Source organism: Lonchura striata, chromosome 6 (assembly GCF_046129695.1).
Source record: "Lonchura striata isolate bLonStr1 chromosome 6, bLonStr1.mat, whole genome shotgun sequence".
In the NCBI taxonomy this organism is placed as follows: Eukaryota; Metazoa; Chordata; class Aves; order Passeriformes; family Estrildidae; genus Lonchura; species Lonchura striata.
In genome coordinates, this window is record NC_134608.1 from 16,248,868 (window position 1) to 16,268,773 (window position 19,906).

The window sequence follows — 19,906 nt, forward strand, 5'->3', positions numbered from 1 at the left end:
TCTGCAGGTTCATGCAGTATTTTCAGCCTGCTAAGTGGGTAACCACATCTATTCTGTAAAATGTTATTGGCATAACAAATACAAAACTAAATATATATAATCAAATTTTGTAACTTCACAAAAAAACAATTATAAAGGTTCTTATCAGAAATATTAGCAGAACAAAGTTTAAAACTAATTTACTATAATTTCTTGCCCAACCAAAACCAAACCTCTCTCTACATTTTGATTTTTCACTCTATCACTTTCTCTGCTTACTACTTCACAGGGCCTACCTCTTTGCCTTGCAATTCCCAAGATTCTCCCATGGTTCACCACCCAAATTCAGTCTCCCTTCATTCACCTGTGTCTTTCATCTATCCTCCAACTCCAAGATGCCTGACAGGATAATCTCAGTCTTTCTACCACACAGTTACAACCCCTAAATTTCTCTATCCCCCTTGCAGCTTCTGGTGACAATCTTCTATCTTCAAGTGTTTTTCACACTCTACTTCCCTGCAGCTCAGCTCTGCACTTGTAGAGTTTTGTCTGAATCCTCCTTGGACACTGGTGGTCCAAGTGAGACTGATGAAACACCAAGTGCACAGAGATGCAGAAATGAATCCAGAGTTTTAGCATCCATCAAGAAACCCAGAATCTCATAAATACTGTGCCAGGCCAACCCCTGCAGTATGGATTAATGCTCACAGGCTGATTTACAAGGCCTTTCAACCCACTTCCTACAACAGCAAAGTCAGGTCTGGGAGCAGCTGCACATGATACCAGGGAAGACAGCAGTGATTTCAGTCTCAGCTGCAGTACAAGGTGACATAGAAATCAAAATTGCCATGGACAAGGACAGGTACATTTAAATACAGCTTTTATACCAACAGCACCATTTTCTAAATCGAAAATGGAGCACATATTTACAAAATGGGCTAACTCCCCAGGCATACCAGAGAAGAACATATCCAAATACACACACATTATCCCCCACTAAAGGTGGCTCAGTCAGCAATACCACGGAGAGCTGCATGTCCAAGTCTTATTAACTTTGATTTTGAAACCCCTAATTCAGGATTTCAAATATGTCCTGAGTGAAATGTAATTCATTTGCTTTCCACACCATATAACAGGACAACCCAGGATGAATGGAACTTCAGGAGGTCCAAACATCATTTTTCCAGGAGTCTAACTCAAAACCGAAGTATCTGGATTTGATTCTGTCACATATTTCCTCTTTGACCTCAGGCCAATAATTTACACTGCTGCTCTTTGCCTGAGTTGTCTGCAGTTACAGAAAAAGAAACGTTGCACTATTACTACATTAACATCTGAGGAATGCTTAGGTAATGTGGTTTGAAATACAGGCAAATCAGATATCTGAATACTAGAACTGGGCTAATACAGGAAACTTGGGATCTTAGTTTAACACTCTAGAGCATTCAACCTGGTTGTTTCAAGTATGAACCTGTGTCCACAGACATTACATTTAATTCTGAAGTGGCTACATTTTAAAAATCTGGATTTTTGTTTCAGGCCTGCTTTTCAGATGCAAAGCAAAGACTTACCTTGTATAAGGCCTTACACACAGTGTGCTTCAAATGGACCCAAGCCAACTGTAAATAAATCTGAGTCACATGAAATAAATATTATATTAAGTAGTATTTTTACTAGGTTTAAGAATATTCTATAACGGAAGAAAATACTATTTTATGTGTTTAATTTGCCTTTGTTTACTACATCTCTTCATGGCATTTTAGCCAGACCTTAATTTACTGTGTGTTAAACTGCTTCCAGCAAACTTGACACCTAAACCTGGCAAAATGGATAAATTACCCTGGAGTTCATTTTCGGTTCTCAGCTCTCCAGGGGATGCTGCTGGCAGGTTGAGTCAAAGCACAGAGAGATGTTTGTCTCATTTCTTTCTAGTATTTTGGATGCCAGTTTTAATATACTGTTAGAAAATGAACAGCTCAGAAAGAGGGATGATTATTTTTCAAATTTTATGTTTAGTCAAAGCACATTTCCTACACTGGTTCACAAAAAAAAGCCCCAGAAACAAACAAAACAATAAACAAACAAACCAACCAACAAAAAAAAACCCAACACAAAGAATACCCCCACCACTTTTCCCAACTAACTTCAAGTACACCTACCTGCATAACCATTAATAGCCACACTCAAAGGCCATGCAAAGATGTCAGAAGTTTAATCTCAGCCTAGGTGTGAATTCTGATTTAGGAGACTTGGCAGTCAAATAAGAAAAAATTGTGATAACATGTTTGTCATTTGCCATCAACTACCCCACTAAAAGTGGTTTTAAACTGTCACACATCTATTTCCCCCGAATCAGAAGCCATACAAATGAGATCACAATCAATAAAGTTTACTACTCAGCATCTACAGGTACAAGAGGGAGTCTGGAATCACTGGGTGAAGAGGAATAACCCAAAGCAAATCCAAAACAAATAAAACCCCATCAGCATATGACAAGTGGCTACAGAAAGAAGCTACATGCCAGCTAATTATTAAGTCTTTCAACTACATAAATAAATACACATTCACAGGACACTGAACCTATAGGTTATGTGACTACTATATGCATAAAGCAACTAAGAAATTTTTTCTTAAACCTTTCTTCATTTTCATTTCCTTTTAGACCAACATGAAAATAGAATGTTTATGGCTGGTAACTTTCCTGATGTTTGAGGGCATAACACACTGAAGTAACAAAATATTTTAAATACATATGCATGCACTATGCATACACATATCAATAAATCTATCATACTACAATAGTTGCACATATTCTATGTATTAAGGGAGAGAGAAAGTCTGACTAATATGCATTGTGGAATATTTGCAAATAACAGAACACAATAATTGTCTCTAGTATCTGAATGAGACCATGGTCTTTCTGTGCTAAGTATTGTATGAATGCATAGTAAGAGCACATGCAGGTCATGCTGAGCTTACTAATTTAAGCTGTTCATGAAACTAAGGTTTACAGTGAAAATACTACTACTACATCCTTAAAAGTGGAGGTCTGAGGCATTTATCCCTGCTACAAAATGGAAGTTTAATCTAAGGAAGATCATGAGCACATTGTTTAAAGGAAATACATACATTATTTAAAGAAAACTTACATCAGCACAAAATTACATATTCCAGCAGCCTTTATTAGGCTAAATTTATGATCTTATACATTAAGGTGTCTATAAAGATTAAGGGAAAAAAGGATACACTAATCCAGCATGTTAAGAATTGTGCATTTAAATAAGCACTGTGTTTGTTAAATACAACTAATGCAAATCAATAGTTCCTATAGTGTCATTACTACAAGTGTACAAGAAATAATAGTTTCTGCCCCTTTGGAAAATTGCTTGGAAGAGTCAGTCCTGTCTTCTCTAGTCATCATTGATTTTTGTAGAAAAAAATACCAGGCTCTTGCTCTCTCTATGGTATGCTAACCAAACTGTATAAGACTTCTATGGTTTCTCTACAATGCATGACATCTTACATGAGTCCCCAAGGTTTTAACTAACAGTGTAAAATATACACAGACTTAATGACTTTGATCCTGACTCAGAACTCATTTATACACATGCTACTGGGAAACACTTTACTGTAGAGGACTGATTCTTTCTCTCTCACTGCAGCTACACAAAGCATTGCTACAACATGCCTTTTAATGCTAAACTGAACGTAGAATGGCTCAGGAAGAAATGCTAACCTTCTATTTCCCCCAGCCCACAATTCATCTTTACCCACTAACAGCAATGGAAGGAACACACCTGAACATATTTAAAATCAGTGTAGCTGATGAACTGTCCATGGCTGACAAACCACAGGCAAGAAAACCCCACTGCCTTTCGGTTTCAAGGCCGCTCCCTAACTAGTGTCAGAAGACAATGGAAATATATTCCCACTTCTAATTCACAGGGGAAAAAAAAAATTCTACCCATATACAGAGATTACTTGAAAATATTCACAACAGCAAAGAGTCTGGATCAGTTGTTTAACAGCCTGACATGCCCCAGTGAAGGCACGTGGTAAGAAACATCATGACACCCAGTCACCCCACCACGTATGTGCCCTGGAAACATTACTTGGAGTTCTGGAGGACATGGAGTCATAGGAACATCTTGAAACAAGAAGCAAGCCATTGGAGCAGAGAAACTACAAATGAGACTTTCTGGGCAGATGGCACTGCAAGCTAGCAAGCTGATGGCAGATGGAAGTGAGAGCTTGGATACGGCAAAAAAATCGGTTGCAAACTAATGAGGTATGTTAAGATGCTAGAAACAACTACTCCTGTTTTCTGATCTCTCTGCTTTAAGTGAGGGTCAGGTCAACTCCTCCTCCCACAGAAATCTACCCAGAGCCATGAAGAAAAGGTAGCTTGGTTTCTTTCCAAGAGGAAGCCATCCAGAGAGTTATTCAATACCAAATAAATATAAGATTCCTAATTCAAAAATCCCAGGCTTTTATGAAATTTCTGAAGTCCAAAGCCTTCTACATACAATCTATGAGCCCTCCAGCCTCCAGGATAATACAAAGATCAGTATCTTACCAAAGCAGAGAAGCTTTCAACAATGGGGAAGTTTAAAGCCAGGAATGGTCTTTAATAGAAAAATGCTACAGAACACGTTAACTGTGGTGAGGATTTGGTCTCAGTTCAGACTAGAACCAAGGCTGGCTTGGAGCTCCCAAGGCTCCACCTCCTTCCTGCAGCTGACCTACAGTTCCTTCGCTGCTATGGGATAAAGACAATCCATAACTCTTCATGATTGCAGAATATTACTTACTATCAGAAAAAATGTAGAGCACCTCTTAAGATATTCAGCTCTTATGATTATAATTTCTATGATACAAAAACCCCAACTTTTCTTTTCTAGTTATATACACACACATATATGTATTTTCTTGTCCTCTTTCAGACTCCCCTGGTTCTTTTTAAAGCAGCATTGCTGAGACTCAAGAATTTTTCCTCTTTGATAAAATGCCCCAGAAACATTATCAATGTTTCCAGAAGAACACAATACAAAATTATTCACTTCAGCAAATGAGACTAACCTGAAACAGTGTAGACTATGTGAGATGCTAGAAGATAGCAGCTCTCACAAGCTTCTAACATTACTTCTAGAAGCTTATGGAATTTTTATTCCCATGTATGTTACAAAGGATGAGCCTTTCTTGCCAGTGCCATGAAGTGCAGGGATCTCATGGTCTTATAAACTTCTATAGCTGCCATATCTAAAGATTGGGATTTTTATTTTTTCCACTTACACATAAGTAGGAAAATTGAGTGAAGTGGTAAATATATTAACTTCATTGAAAGCCTTTGGAAAAAGGGAGGTAAAGCTGAAGATTTGTGTGGGATGCTAATGAAATGGGAGCACAGCAATAACACAAGGGATTAAAAGGCTCTCAGCAAGAACCTGCATTTCTCAAGGTACTATGAAATTCTTGTATCCTAAACACACATATAAAAACATCCACACAACAAAAGAAAACTGCAGTATACCATACACACAGCCATGCATCTGTACAGCCCCTCATGCTTAGAGCAGCCACAGAAATGACATAGGTGAGAGTAAGTACATCTCATAAAGGAGCCCACAGGGAGTCAGCTGAAAATCCACTCTCTCGCCAATCTTCTATGCAATCTCCGCCAAGTCTCTTGACCTTTCCTGGGACTTCTCTCTCTGTAGTCATGTGATTACACAAGCTACATTCTCACAGAGATGAGCTATATTACTTGCTACTTTTTTGGTAGGTGTTCCTTCATTGCTATCTTCTTGTTATATGACAAATCTCAATCCCCGGCTACCAGACAAGAATAAAAAAATAAATAGAAAAAAAGCAAGTCAACATCACATACACTGAAAAAGAAAATAACAAAAAACAAAGCCAACAAAGAACACTACCCCAATCTACAGAAGCAATAACAATAATGAGCTCTTACGGACTCACTCCAGCCCCACAAACACCAGCTTCAACTATGTTCAGATGTTCCCCTTATTTGCAGCTTACATCTAGTCACTCCCACAGCATCTCAATTCCCCTTTCAGCTGCAGAAGATACACAGTGATAAGCAGTACAGAACTGCAGAATAACAGGAAGTGATTAAAAATGCTACAACTGCAATCCTGTGACAGATTTGATCTGTAAATCTGTGTTCTAACTGGAGAAACACTTTTTAAAAGAAAGGCTACTACCATTACTGTGACTAGAAATACTTAATTTAATGCAAGTTTTGTGATACTTTTCTTAAACCTCAATATCCTGAGGCATATTTGGGCCTCCCTTGTGTCCATCTCTTGTGGTTAAGGAGAAAAGGGCACCTCAGAGACCTGAATTTCAGAAATTACCCAGCTGTATTTATCTATTTCAATTGTTCTTAAACTAATGTTATGACTTTAGAAGAATGGAGGAAGCTGAACTATTTGTTTTGAACATGTGCAGAAGTCAGTATTGCTTCTGGAATTCCAATTCACCTGCAAGCATGTTTTTGCCTTGGTCGTTTTATCATATCATTGTGAAAAAGTTCTCATTCATGCTAAATAGAAGTCTCCACCAGAACTTTGACAGGTATCTTTCTGATCTAGCTTCTATAATTTTGTGGCCTCCACTGCCTTGACTCCAAGTGTCCTGACAAGTATGTGCTCAGACATGATCACATTGATGCATCCACATATATGGAGGAAAATGAAAGAGGAGTGGGAAAGATTAGTATTTTCCAACTATTCATCAAGAATCATTATGGGTTTCCAAAAGGTCCTTTTCATATTCTTTCTTGTTTGCTAACAACTTTGACAGACAGATCAAGAGCATCATAATGTTACAGATACAGAACACAGCAAACCAGCCCACAAAGTTCTTAACAAAAGCATGGAGAAGCTCTTGGACGTCAAGAGGATACAGCTAAAACTTTTGGATGCACATACTTTGAGCTATGTTCTTCCATTCCTCTCTCAGGAATGTGTAAGCACACTAGTGATCCTATAGAACTGGCACCTCAGTATCACAACAAACATGTAAGTGAGGCCAGGAACACTATTCCAAACTCTTCTAGTACCTGGGGCCAGCAGCATCCCAGAACTCAAGTTGACACTGTTGGTGAGAAGGCACACACTCCATTGCTACCACAGAGTTTATCAAAGAGTCACATTAAAAAAAATAAATCTGAACTTTAAATTAACTTGGCTAGTGCCATTGGCAAAATGTCTCATCTCCCACACACCATAAACTACAGAGAGGCAAGGAGAGAGAAAGGAAATACAGATACTGGAAAGACAGATGGGAAGATGAAAGCATTGTGAACTAACACTGATACTAAAATGCATCATCTATTCCTGCCCTCAATCAATTCTTTTTGCTTGGCCGAGATAGACATCCTGAACTAAAATGGATTCCAGGGTTTCCATATCACTTACCTTATCAACCTCCTCCACACAACATAAATTCCTACTCTGAATACATAGTTTATCACTAAACTAGCAAACCATGATTAACTGTGTAACAGTAATGAACACAAATCACTGAGCTCAGATGTCATCTAAAACGCTGCATATTTAGCTACCCATAGTTTTAAAAGGAGCACACCTCTCATGACTTGTGCAATGCACACATATCAGCTGGACAGAAATGAATAATCACCACAGAACAAAGATACAGAAATTGAATTGTCAGCATTATCTCACAATGACCCTAAAGATGCTTTTATCTGAACATTACCGTTTGCCTTTGATACATAAAAACATGTCATTATGTAACACAATAAACCTTATTTCTACACAGAATAGTGTTGGTTTGTTGGGGTTTTTGAAGTTTAACACTGATGTTTACATATCACTGCAGCTTGGTCATGACAAAACTACCCAATACATCTCAAGAGTTTATAAGACATTACAAAGTATTCCCATCTTACCTGGCTCTGTACAGTTCTTCTCTTCATGTGTCCCGTTAGGTGATGCCATCAACTTTCTATTCCTCCATATTCCTGATACAATGCTTCTGTCTGCAACAGCTGATTCTTGGCCTATAGTAAATAAAAATACATTATGTCCACTAGCACCAATTTTTTTTTTGCATCACCCCAGTTGGACTACACGTGCCCACTAACAAGGAGCACGGACAGACCATCAGAATGCAAAGAGGGCAAAATCCAAGGTGTGACTGAAGCACATGCCAACAGCCATGTGCTAGGTGCTCCTAGCTCCAAAGTGTGCACCCAGGCTCCATATCCGAGCTGTTGGTATGTTCTGGCTATCGGAGCTATCAGAACACTTGGCTGTGACCCACAGCAGGAAAATATTCTGCAGCAAGCAAATGCTGAAGCCTGTACCTGTGAAAGTCAACACTTGCAGCTCCTATAGATGAAACCAGCCCAGCTATGCTGACATGAGCAAAAATCACACTTCCATTTAGTCATCTGTACTTACACATATTATATTACTGCTTTCATGAAAAAAAATAAAAATGCATATGGATATGTTCCAGTTACATTTTAGTTTATTCTGAACTTTTCAGTCTTGGGTATGCTTAATAATATCAAACCATTCATAACTTGTCAAAGAAAATGGAAATCACAATGAATTCTCATAAGTCTTAAAAAAATCAAAACTTTTTTAGAAGTCAATGGATATTTCAGAAGCATTCTCAAGAAGACCTGTTAAATAGAGTACAGGAGCACTTGCGTATGTGCTGTATGCAATTAAAATAATCAAAGAAAGAATAGAATCCCTTATTTAAATCCCTTCCACCTCAATCTTATCCATTTCAAATGAATACATTATAATAACAAAACTTCTTCCTTGGCCAATTTTAGAGTTTATATTGTCTTCATGTAATGCCTGTGTTTTCTTAGTGACTCCTGGAAAAAAAGAAATCTTGTTCAGAAGTTAGTTTTTCCAGAATAAAATATTCTGAGCCACAATGATAAGAAACATAGACAACAGATGGTCAGTGTTTATAGATAATATGTACTGTAAATTAGCCAGCTGGGGGAAAAAAAACCTACCTGATGCAGCATACTATCAAAAATAAGGTTATGAGGGATTTAGCTGATAACCTGGGAGATTAAAAACTTTCATTAGTCATGACATTTTTCATGAAAACCTAAAAAAGTTGTGGAAAACAGCAACTGCAACAAAAAAAATCCTTCAAGCTATGGAAACATATTCATGCCCCCATTACTTGTTTCCTAGTTGAAAGTTTTAAGATGAGCAATATGTTAATATGGTCTAAGACACCAAATTCTTACATGGATGGCTTGTTGCCATCCTAGATACAGCTCAAACAAGCCAGGCAATAATTTGAGCACAAGAGCATTACAAACTATGACAAGTTCCAGCAGACTTTTTTTCCCTAAAGCACACCCTTGAACTTCAGCTTTAATTTAAGCACATGACCCATCCTAACTGTGCTGAAATCTGAGTTTCTAACATTAAATGTAGATGCTTAGTGATGGACTTAGTCAATTTTGTTCTTAAATCTTTGAGGACCGTTGGCAGCCCTACCTAGAGACTCAAGTGCTGTCCCAGCAACCTTAGATTTTGTATTTGAAGGATGTGAAGCATATTTCAGGATGAGGGCCTGAAGCTGCATATAGCCCAAGCTGTGCCAGCAGGCAGAGGAACAAATGAGAAATAAATAGTTAATTATAAATGCACCAGTTTACCAATACAGCACATACACAAATGATGCAAAAGACTCTGTTATAATACTCTCTCTATAAAATGTAGGATTAGCACCGTTCCTAGCCTAACACTCAGAATTTTCTGTCAAATCTATACTGTAACAGGGGAGAGGTGTTGGGGGTGCGTGTGAAATTGAGAAAATAAGCAGCTATAGCTGATGGAGATTTACAGCCTAAGGACAAAACGAAAGGCATCCCGAAGTTGTAGGGGGGACCACAGGCGGCTGGAGAGAACTCCTCCCTGATGTAACAGCAGGGGGAAACTCCTTCAGGGCCGTTCGCAGGCACAGAGCTGCCCTGTGATGCCCTGTCGGCTCCCGACCCGAGGGGCGCGGCGGGCTCGGCACCGGGGAGCGCCGGACGAGCAGGCGCCAGCGGCGCAGCTTCCCCCGTGCCCGGGCAGCTTCCCCCGTGCCCGGGCAGCTCCCCCCGTGCCCGGGCAGCTCCCCCCCTGCCCGGGCAGCTTCCCCCGTGCCCGGGCAGCTTCCCTCTCACCCCGGGCTGCAGCCGCGCATCCGCCCGGCGCGGGGATTTCTCCCGAGGAACCCGCGCTGCTCCCCCTCCTCGCCCGCTCGCCGGGGCATTTCCAGAGGGAGACCCCAAACGGGAACAATCACCGCCGCTTGACCCCGCCAAACCCCGGCAGCCCCGGGGCGGCTGCAGCCCCCGGGCCGCTCCGGCCGGCCCTGCCGGGGTCCGCCGGTCCCGCCGCCGCCACTCACCCGCGCGGGAGAGCAGGCTGGACATGCACCAGGCGAAGAAGAGGATGGCGCAGATGAAGCCCAGCTGCTGCAGCAGCATCTCCCGCCTCTTGCGAACTTTCCTCAGCATAACCAGCATGGTCTTCGGAGGGGCGAGCGGCGTCTCCTCCAGCTCCATCGGAGCGAGCGCGGGCGCCGAGGGGGCGGCCAGTGGGTCGGTGGGAAAGCGGGGATCACTCCCGGCGGCTTCCCGCGGACGGCTCCATTTCGGTCGGGCTGCAGCGCCAAGAGAAGCCGACAGCCAGGGCCTCAGGTCGGCAGCGGCGCAGCGGAGGGAGAGGCAGGTGGCGGCGGGCGGGGAGGCGGCGGCAGCCCGGAGCGGGGGGAGGCGGCGCGCTCAGGGGCCGGGCTGCGCCCCGCGCCCCATGGCCGGCGGCGGAGGGAGCGGCGCGGCGGCGCTCCGCGCTCCCCGGGCAGCGGCCGCCCCGCAGCGCGCCGCGGGCTGCGAGTCAGCGCCGAGGGACGGGCACATCCATGCGGCTCCCTACCCGCCCGGCCAAGTTTGAAGTTTATCCCTCTCCTGCCTCCCTCCCCCGCCGCCAGCCGTAGGCGGCAGGTGGGCGGCTCAGCCGCCGCGGTGACAGCAGCCGCCGGCGGGCTCTCAGCGCGGTGCCGGGCGGGCTCTCGGCCCCGGCGGGCGGCTCGGCGCCTTCTCCCCGCCCCTCTCCCGCAACTTTCTGGGTGCTCCTCCGGCACCCATAGCAACGCGCATGTTCCCTCCCCCACCGCCGGGCCGGGGGGACGGAATTAAGTGGCGAAATTAATCCTTTCCCCTGCCCGGCGCAGGAATGCCCGGCTCTCGGTGTCGCGCTTGGCGTCCCAGCGCGGAGGGGAGCGGGCAGCGGTAGGTGCCGCGGGGCAGAGGCGCGGGCCGGGGCCGGGGCCGGGTCTTCTGAGGGGCCGCAGCGTGCTGGAACGCGAGCAGCGCCCCGGGGCTGGTCAGGAGCACCGATGGCTCGGGGCTCTTCCACCTGTCTCAGGAGATGCGCTTCAAGATGGGCTTCCGTGGGGAGAATGGCGCTTCTTTGCGCTGCAACGAACGCGGGGTGTTTAGGATGACAAATTAATGACCCATTTTGTGAAATGGTGGTTAGTTCTATGCTGTGCCACCGCGATTTTATTCCTTTTTTTTTTTTTAACTAAAATTGTATGTTTACATTAATTAAGTGGTTACTGTTAGCCAATGAGTCGTGGGAACTTCCTCGGATAGCGCACCCATCGGTTCTGTATTCATCACAGAAACACATGAGGAAACACATGTAGACAAAACGGGATTAACTCACCTGATCTTCCTTTTGATTTGGTTTGCAACAGAAGGCCTTTCAGGTGGCTCCCTCTGGATCATTGTCTATATTCTTCAGAAAATACAACAGGTATCTGGTATTGTTTGTCATGGTTTCATAATTATAATACAAATAGCCCACATAAACAAATTATCACTAATAAAATATCACCAATTCTGTTTTCCCATTGTTCAAATGTGTTTTCTGTTTTTGCTTGTGAATTCTATTCACTATAGTAAGATGCAGAGGCACAATGCTCAGGATGCTCTGGTACACACTGCATGTGAAATTGCTCTGGATTCATGCTGAAGATGGCCAATTGTCTCAAGTGCAAAAGGCATTACTTGAGCTGGAGAGCCAAAGAGGAGCTTTGGTGGTGGCGTTGTTGCTTCTTTACATGCACGTAGCTACAGAAACTTGTGTTTCTTAACTGTCCAAGCTCCATGGGCATCTAGGCTCTGGTGGGTTTTTGACTTTGTGATTTACATTAAAGCAGCAAAATGTGTTAGAAGAACAACACTGAGACATGCTCCAGTCTCCTCTTTTTCATTCCCTTTATAGCTGCTGAGAGAGAAACAGTAACTGTGAGATCTCTTACCTACTACACAAAAAGGTAATAGAGAAGATTGCAAATCAGGTTATGTCACTTGATTTCTCTCCATGGCCAGATAGAAAATCTCAAAGTCGAACCCAGAACAGTGAAAGCTATCCCTGACCAAAAGAATTTACTGGCTAATTAGACACAGAGGCAATGGAAGCTGGATAAAGGCAACAGAAGGTCTTTAGATCAGCACCTTTATAGTGGAATTTTTTTTTTTTTCATTGAAGATCTTTAAGCTCCACTGAAGGTATTTGTTGGCCATGTCAGTAGAGACGCCTCTTTATACCCTAACAGCTGTTGTAATAGATGGGAGCTAATTCTTCACATGGTTTTCCATCACCTCTTTTCTGGGATTAAGGCCTCTCCATCCACTCAAAGTGGCAAGGCAAATATTAATCTGCCATCCCCTTTGTGTGTGTTTAATGAGAGTTGCAGTGCTGACAAGATTGTAGTTTTCTGTATTAAGATTTTATCTAGCAATATAAGGATGGTGACACTGGAGGAGATTGCAGAGATTTGTTTGATTTTCAGTAAAATAAGTTTATAATCTGCTTAGAATAATAGAATCATTAAGATTGTAAAAGGCCTGTAAAATCATCAGTTCTTACCTACACATTTTTTGAACACTTCCAGGGTTTGTGATTCCACCACTTCCCAGGGCAGCTCATTCCAATGCCTGACCATTCTTCATTTATAAGGGCTTCAAATAAGCTGTTCTAATGGTTGAGTCTCTTCCCACAACTGATGAAAGTTGCTTGTGATTTTTATGTTTACTGTGTTTATTTACTTATTTACTCTTTACACTAAAGATATTTTCAAAGCCATGAAACCCCTGATCTGAAGAGGTACTGATATTAAGACATGCAATTACAAGTTTGCAACAACTGAGGTTGTGTCTGGAGTTGAGGCTCTCATTCACAGATACTCCATATTTGTGTCAATGTGTAGTTTACTATTGTTAGAAGTCCTGAGTTTCACATGTGAGGGATTTTCATAATTCTGTTAGATCCTATGAAAATCACATGGATCAAACGAAAGCACATGGTTAGTATCAGGAATGCAGTTACAATATTGCCTATTTTGACACAGAACTTTTCCTTTTCTTGGCTGTTATAAAGTTGTCTGGTCTAAAGTTAACAGTTAGTGACTATACAAATCCTGTGGCCTTTCCTGTGAACCACTGAAAACAAGAAACAAGGACCAAAACAGTGAGGAGTGCCTTTGTGAATTCCTTACAGAGGAGAAATCTGCTGCTGTGAAAGCAGTTCTCAGTGTGATGGTGTGTGTCTCTCCCTTTCCTGTGTACACAAATGAGGCAGATCAAAGTTCAGACAGTACTAATCTCCTAATCATACAAGCTTCTGATTAGCATTTTTAATCAGTCTGGTAGGCTCAGGGCAGCCTTAAAGTTGTTCTCGAATACGAAACTTTCAGAACAGAATTCCAAATCACTTTTATTTTGCTAAGGGCTTTTTTGAGAAATGTGTCAGGTAATTCTTTGTGTAGAATGTCTCAAAAGGAAAAGGTGTGCTGCAGAATTCAGCTCCAGTTACCTCTCACTAGGAGGGTCTATTTGAGCCATTTACAGGGAGGTTGTTACTGGAACAATGTCCAGTACTGGAACTTTGATCTGATTTAAGACATCCATGCTGTGTGTGAGAGTATAGTGATACATTTTTGGGGAGCAAAAAAGAAGCAAATATCTTCTGCATAGGATGACATTAGAGAAATTTGCATTTATTTTTAAAATCTTAAATTATTGCTATCTCTTACTGCAAGAAGAACAACTGTACATAAATTCAATGAAGCCTTCCATTAATAGTATCAAAAAAAGAAAAAAACAGACACACATGGTTTTCTGAGTGATACGTTCACAGCGAGTGGTTTGGTGATACTTCAGATGTTCTGTTTCCAGTATAATCAGAACAAAATGTTTTCCAGACTAGGTCTAGGATTGCTGAAATAATTATGTTTTGAAAATTAAAGGTATTTGAGAAACATTGTCAAAACAAAGTGTAGAGGAAGAAAATATTAAATTGCACTTGTCTTTAAGACAAACACAAGAAACAAATCTTCTTTCTTACTGCTGTGTTTATCATGGTGATAATTTAACTTTTGTGTGTGTCCCATGCCAAAATGTCTCACTAGAAGCACATACTAATGTTAGTTTCATTTAGCACTGCCAAATGTGCTTGTTTTTCATCTCAAGCACAATTAGTATCCTGAGCTGAGAAACAGCCAAAAAGCTTTGAATTAGGGAAGTGTCTCACAGGAGATCCATGAAAGCAGCTCATCTGAGAAGAAAATATTGATGCTGCTGAGAGTTGAAGGAGAAGTATGTTTGGATTAATATTCTATGGCACCCCCTAAACAGAGCAGAAAAAGCGGCAGCATGGCACCGTTACTGGAAGGTGAGGCCCTGTTAGTTGGCCATGAAGATTGTTCCAGCACAGAAGAGCTGGGAAGCTCTGTATGATTAGAAGGTGATTATTTGTGACAGCCCTAGAAGCCTTTTCAAGTCTGACTTCTCTGACTGATACAACTGGCATCCCAATATCGACCCCTCTGTCCCTTCTGCAAGGTCAAGACATAATATCAAAGAAAAGCCAACAATGTTTCCTTAAAAAAGGACCCAAAAATCTCCCATAAGTCATAAAAATTTAACTGCAAGGAAAGGCATGGAGAAAACTGGTGAGAAAAGAGACTGGGATCCTGCCTTTGCTAGTTGGCCCAGGTGGTCCATGTAAGGGAGCCACAGAGAGAACCTTAGCTTGGCACTGTCCACAATCACCTGACTGTCAAGGAAAAAGCAATCCTGTGTATATTTAGGACCACATCCCTGGCAAAGGAGGGCACACAAATATGACTTTGCAATACAAGCTTGGAGAAAGCAAATCAATATCTAAATGTTGAACTGTAACTCCAGGCACCCTACCTCCTTAGGTGTGTATATATATATATATCCAGATGGTTCTTTAAGCACTGGTGGAAGGTGCTTTCCTGAACCATACTTGAAATACAGAAAGCAGTTCCGTTGTTTGCATAAGCACTGTGGGTTCAGCCAAAGCTTCTGTGATGGGTAAACCCAGGACTGGGACCACTGTATTACAGAGAAGCTCCAGCTGTAGTACTCAGGACTTATCCATGTGCTGAGATCCTCCATGTCTTTCTAAGCATTCTCAGATTTTTGTCTCCTAGTTCTAGTGGACAGTTGCCACTTGTGTTATCACATAGTACTTCAGCATGCTTCAGAGGCAGAAGTATTCCTTAATGAAGTGTTATTTCTATAGTTTAACTCAGACCTTTGTTTTGCTTTCAAGGCTGCAAATAACTGAATGGTGAGCTGAAATTTAAATGCTATGAAGAAGTCAGTCTCACACTGTAACATGGAACCACATTTTCCTTTCACTTGCCCAACTCCTCCCTTGTGTTTTATGTCATGCAGTTTTCCTACTGCTGTTTTCTCTTTAATAATCTTGGGTAATACTACTATGTATTTCTGATGAATATCTGTGGTTACACCCCACATTCAACATTATCTAGGACCCACACACTCACCAAGACCCTACTTGGAAGTTTAACAGTATGCAGGGATGCTACAAGCAGGAGTTTCTCATATCCATGCCATGGACAACCTCACATAAGCACAGGAAGGAGGTCAAGCTGATGCATATAATCTTCCTGCCATACAGTAAGTGAAAATGGTATCAACCAGATCTATACACTTGATGTGACCTTTAAAGTACAAGAAAATAAGATCAGTTGACTCTATCTACCACATGTGCTGTTAACACTGTTTAGGTACATCAGCTCTCTTCATTTCTTCAAGCCCACCAAAATGTCTTCTTGCAGGACAGCAGGAGAGACATTATGAATCTCAGTGGTATTCAATGTGTCCTTCTGCTCATAAGGTTTCAATCAACATGAAGCTAAAAAAAGGATTTTTTTAGAAAAACCTCAGTATTTGCACCCTTAAATCAATATTATCTAAGCCCTCCAAATTCATCACAGCATCTATGTTTAAAGCCCTCTAGATTTCTCAGGGATATAGGCATGTGATTAAATCCTTGCCAGATTTGAAGAACTCATGCATGTGCATAAAGCCATACTGAAATGGGGGTTTAATTGCAGGGACTGTTACAAAGCATATGCTCTCCACACACATACTGCCTTTCTCAGTTTCTCGAGTTTGCTGTCTGCAGTGAATTCCACTGTCAATTAACTTTACTATGTTTTCATTTTGCCACTGGTTTTCTATTCCTCTCTGCTCTCACGGTCACTTTCTCTTCTGCCTATTTCTTTGCTTCCCTTATGCTTTCCCTCTGTTTGCTACACAACTTCATTCCCCACTTCTTGATTTTCTAGGCCCAGTGCAAATTTTTCATTTCTTCCTCTCTCTAAAAACAGAAGTCTTTTCACCTCTTCAAATCTACACATGGGTTCAAGCTTAGTATTGATTCTAAGCCCTGCTCCCAGAGGACTGGGGAAGTTTGACTGTGCTTACCCTTAACTGTGAAGAATGAGGTTAGCTGACATCATGCTAAACACAAGGGACTGGGGCTAATCACAGCACTTTTTTCCATCACTAGACAACACATTTTTTTGCTCTTCATAATCTCATTTCACTCCCAGATAAAGAAACTAAATTCAGCTCCATAAAATGCTCTTTTTCCTTTTTTTTTCTTTTTGGAAGTTTTATATGTCTGAAATAAGTGAAATTCAAAACAGCTACTGAGGAGACATCTTCACACACCTCAATGAAACACACTTTTATTTAGCTTTCATACCTACTGGGAATTCTTCCCAAAACCCTTTGCTAGTCCCTCAGAATGAAAAGGATCATTAACTAAGCAAAAATTGATTCATTACAGTGAGAAAAATTTTCAACAGCTATGTGTTGTTAGCCCAAACCACAGGCTGCTGTGATCTTATGAATACACAGGAGGAAGCATCCTGTGTATTTGGAGAATTCTCTCACAAAAAAAAAGCCTCAGGTGGTGTCAGTGCTTGAAAGCCCAAAGGCCAAAGAGGTCCACTGAAATACCTGTTGGGGTAGCTTGGAGAGATGTGACAGGGCAGCTCCTTTCCATCATTAGATTAGAAAGAGAAGAGCAAATATTCATCCTTAGTGAATATGGAAAAAAACAACTGCAAACTACAAACGCTGTATGAGTGCAGGGGCATGAGTCCTGACAGCTGATGTCCTTGAAACAGCAATACTGGAAAGGTGAGAACTGTGACTTGTAGAACACATGCTTGAAGGAACCTGGAAAGGTCATCTTGTTAATTCCCTTTTCCTGAGGCAGCACCAACTCTCCCTAATGTTGAGTGGGCTTGTTCTGAAACTTAATACCCATTTTTATACTGAAATTGCCGTTTGACTGCCTATCAAATCTTTTAAAATAAAATTATGGTGAAAAATGTTAAGAAAATTTACACCTCCTACTTTGGCTGGCATCTTTTTTTAACATTGCTAGTGAACAGAGCTTGGGTAGTTCTGGGAATTTTCCTCCTCATATGACCACAGATTTTCAAAAACAAAGGTTTGTTCTATTAAAAGCCTCTAATGTTAAAGATAAAAGGAATTGTACCTGTCAATCAGAGAAGGGGAAGAATATTCTTACCATTTATTTCTGTAAAGTTAGTAAAAATCTGGTTCTTTTATAGGCAGTAGGAAGAAAACAACCTTATCCTAGGAAAATAAATTCAGCATATAAAATAATGTAAAATGATAGTCTAGAGGGAATGCCAGTCAGAGAAATCAAGTGAGTGGGAATAGTGCTCAATGGAGTGTTTTGTATGAGGAATTTAGGGCATTTATTTCAGTGTTGTTTCATGCTGTCTCGCATGGAAAAGATAAGAAAGGGGGGTTAATTTGCTCCCCACTATGTTCAGACAAGAGAGGAGAAAACTGAGAAGACTGGTATGAAATTCAGGTTCAGAACAGGAAGGAGAAAAGTTTTTGTCTAAAGAGGCATTTAATGGAAGGAAGGGAGAGCTTTGGTACTCAAGAGCAGGAGATGGTTCTAAGCCAGTGGGCTGGGCACAGTCACCAGTGGGAGCGGGCAGAGGGAACCTGAATCAAAGTGGATCAGAAGGGTGAGTGAAACAAAGTAGACTGGGGAAACGAGCACCACTACATCTGCTTTGAAGCTCCAGTCTTTACTGTGCATTTGAAAAGGGTTGGTGTAGCAGGAGAGAGACATCACTTAGCTGCAGCACATTAAGAATCCTCCACAGACGTTCCCTTTAAGTTTATAAAAATGGCCACATCTGCAGCACAGCCCACTCCAAAGCCAGATAACTGATGTTTGTTACCATTAGTGAAAAGACACGGTCAAAGCAAATGTTGGTGTATTTTCAAACATTGGCAGGAATGATTTTACAGTTATTTCCGTGTTAGCTTCCTAACAGATTTTACAGCAAAATACCAAGAAAATTTGCAGTTATTGCCAATTTTAACAAGAAATGTTTATCACTGGCAAATAATAAATACAGCACTCCTGTAAATTAACTTTTTTGCTGTTCCTAACTCCTTGCAGAGTTTAGCAGCAGGACCTTTTAGCCAGACTTGGTCATAAGCATGCTCAGCATGAGGATAGCCCAGGTTCAGGACAACTCCTAAGAGCTGGCTGCTGTTTTCAACTTGTAGTAGGAAAACAAAAAAGGTAGCGCTACCCCATAGTCCAATTTACTAGCAGATATCGTGGGTGCCACCTGCCTGTAAGGTCTGACTCACTCCACCATTTTTCTGTTGTTTTCATTTAATATTTAAACACTCAGATATTCCAGCCACTTTACATCTCATCTTCTCAGAAAGAAGCAATGTTTCAGAGGTGTTACCATGGAAACAATGGAGTGAGGAAGGAGCTAAACATAAAAGTCATCTATCAGTAAAACCAGAGACATGCTTTGGGGCAACTCGAAATTATAAAATGGATAATTAATTGGGCTGTTGCTGAGCATCTGTTTGTCCTTATTGCTTTCTTCTAAGTGAGAACAGTTCACCTTTTAGCATGTGACAAGAAAATAAAACTTCCCCATACAATCTTTTCAGTAGCTGAAGTCCTTTCTGACATGAGATAATACCACACTTTGGAGATGACCACTGGAGTTACTTTGTCAGCAGGTGAGGCAGTTGAAATGGTATTGTTAAGGGTCAGCAACACCAGGTTCCTGGAACAAATCAAAACTCCCTCCTGATAGCAGTGAGAGCATTGGAGGGCTGTGATACAAGATGCTTGCAAAGTTTAATCAGACCATGGGAAAAACAACATTAGTGTTACTGGAAGTGAAAATGCAGCTAGATATGTCAGGACCCTTCCAATTATGCAAATGAATACACAGAGTAGTTCTGCTTGGAAGTGGGTATTAAATTATACTTGTGGATAAATATAAAAGTGTACCTTTGTCCATCTGTCACTATATATTCTGAAATACCATAATTACCTCTCTCAAGCATGGGAAGGAACAACTCGTGCCTTTTGCCTATGCTAACATCATCAAACCCTTCCCTGTGACTTTACTCAGCCTTAGCTTTACTGAACTCTGTTTCCTGTAGTGAAGGTTACAAAGG

At 41.4% G+C, this 19,906-nt stretch overlaps 1 protein-coding gene across 1 annotated transcript in view; it reads right to left on the reverse strand.

Moving 5' to 3' along the window:
- SLC24A4 (solute carrier family 24 member 4) overlaps nt 1–10,763 on the reverse strand; it is an 85,211-nt gene extending 74,448 nt beyond the window's left edge. The window contains exons 1-2 of the mRNA XM_021531951.3: nt 10,408–10,763; nt 7,916–8,026 (exon numbers count right to left, since the gene is read on the reverse strand). Of these exons, the coding sequence (XP_021387626.1) occupies nt 7,916–8,026; nt 10,408–10,564 (268 nt within the window). The 5' untranslated portion in view covers nt 10,565–10,763. The remainder of the gene's footprint in view (nt 1–7,915; nt 8,027–10,407) is intronic.
- Nucleotides 10,764–19,906: the final 9,143 nt, after the last annotated feature.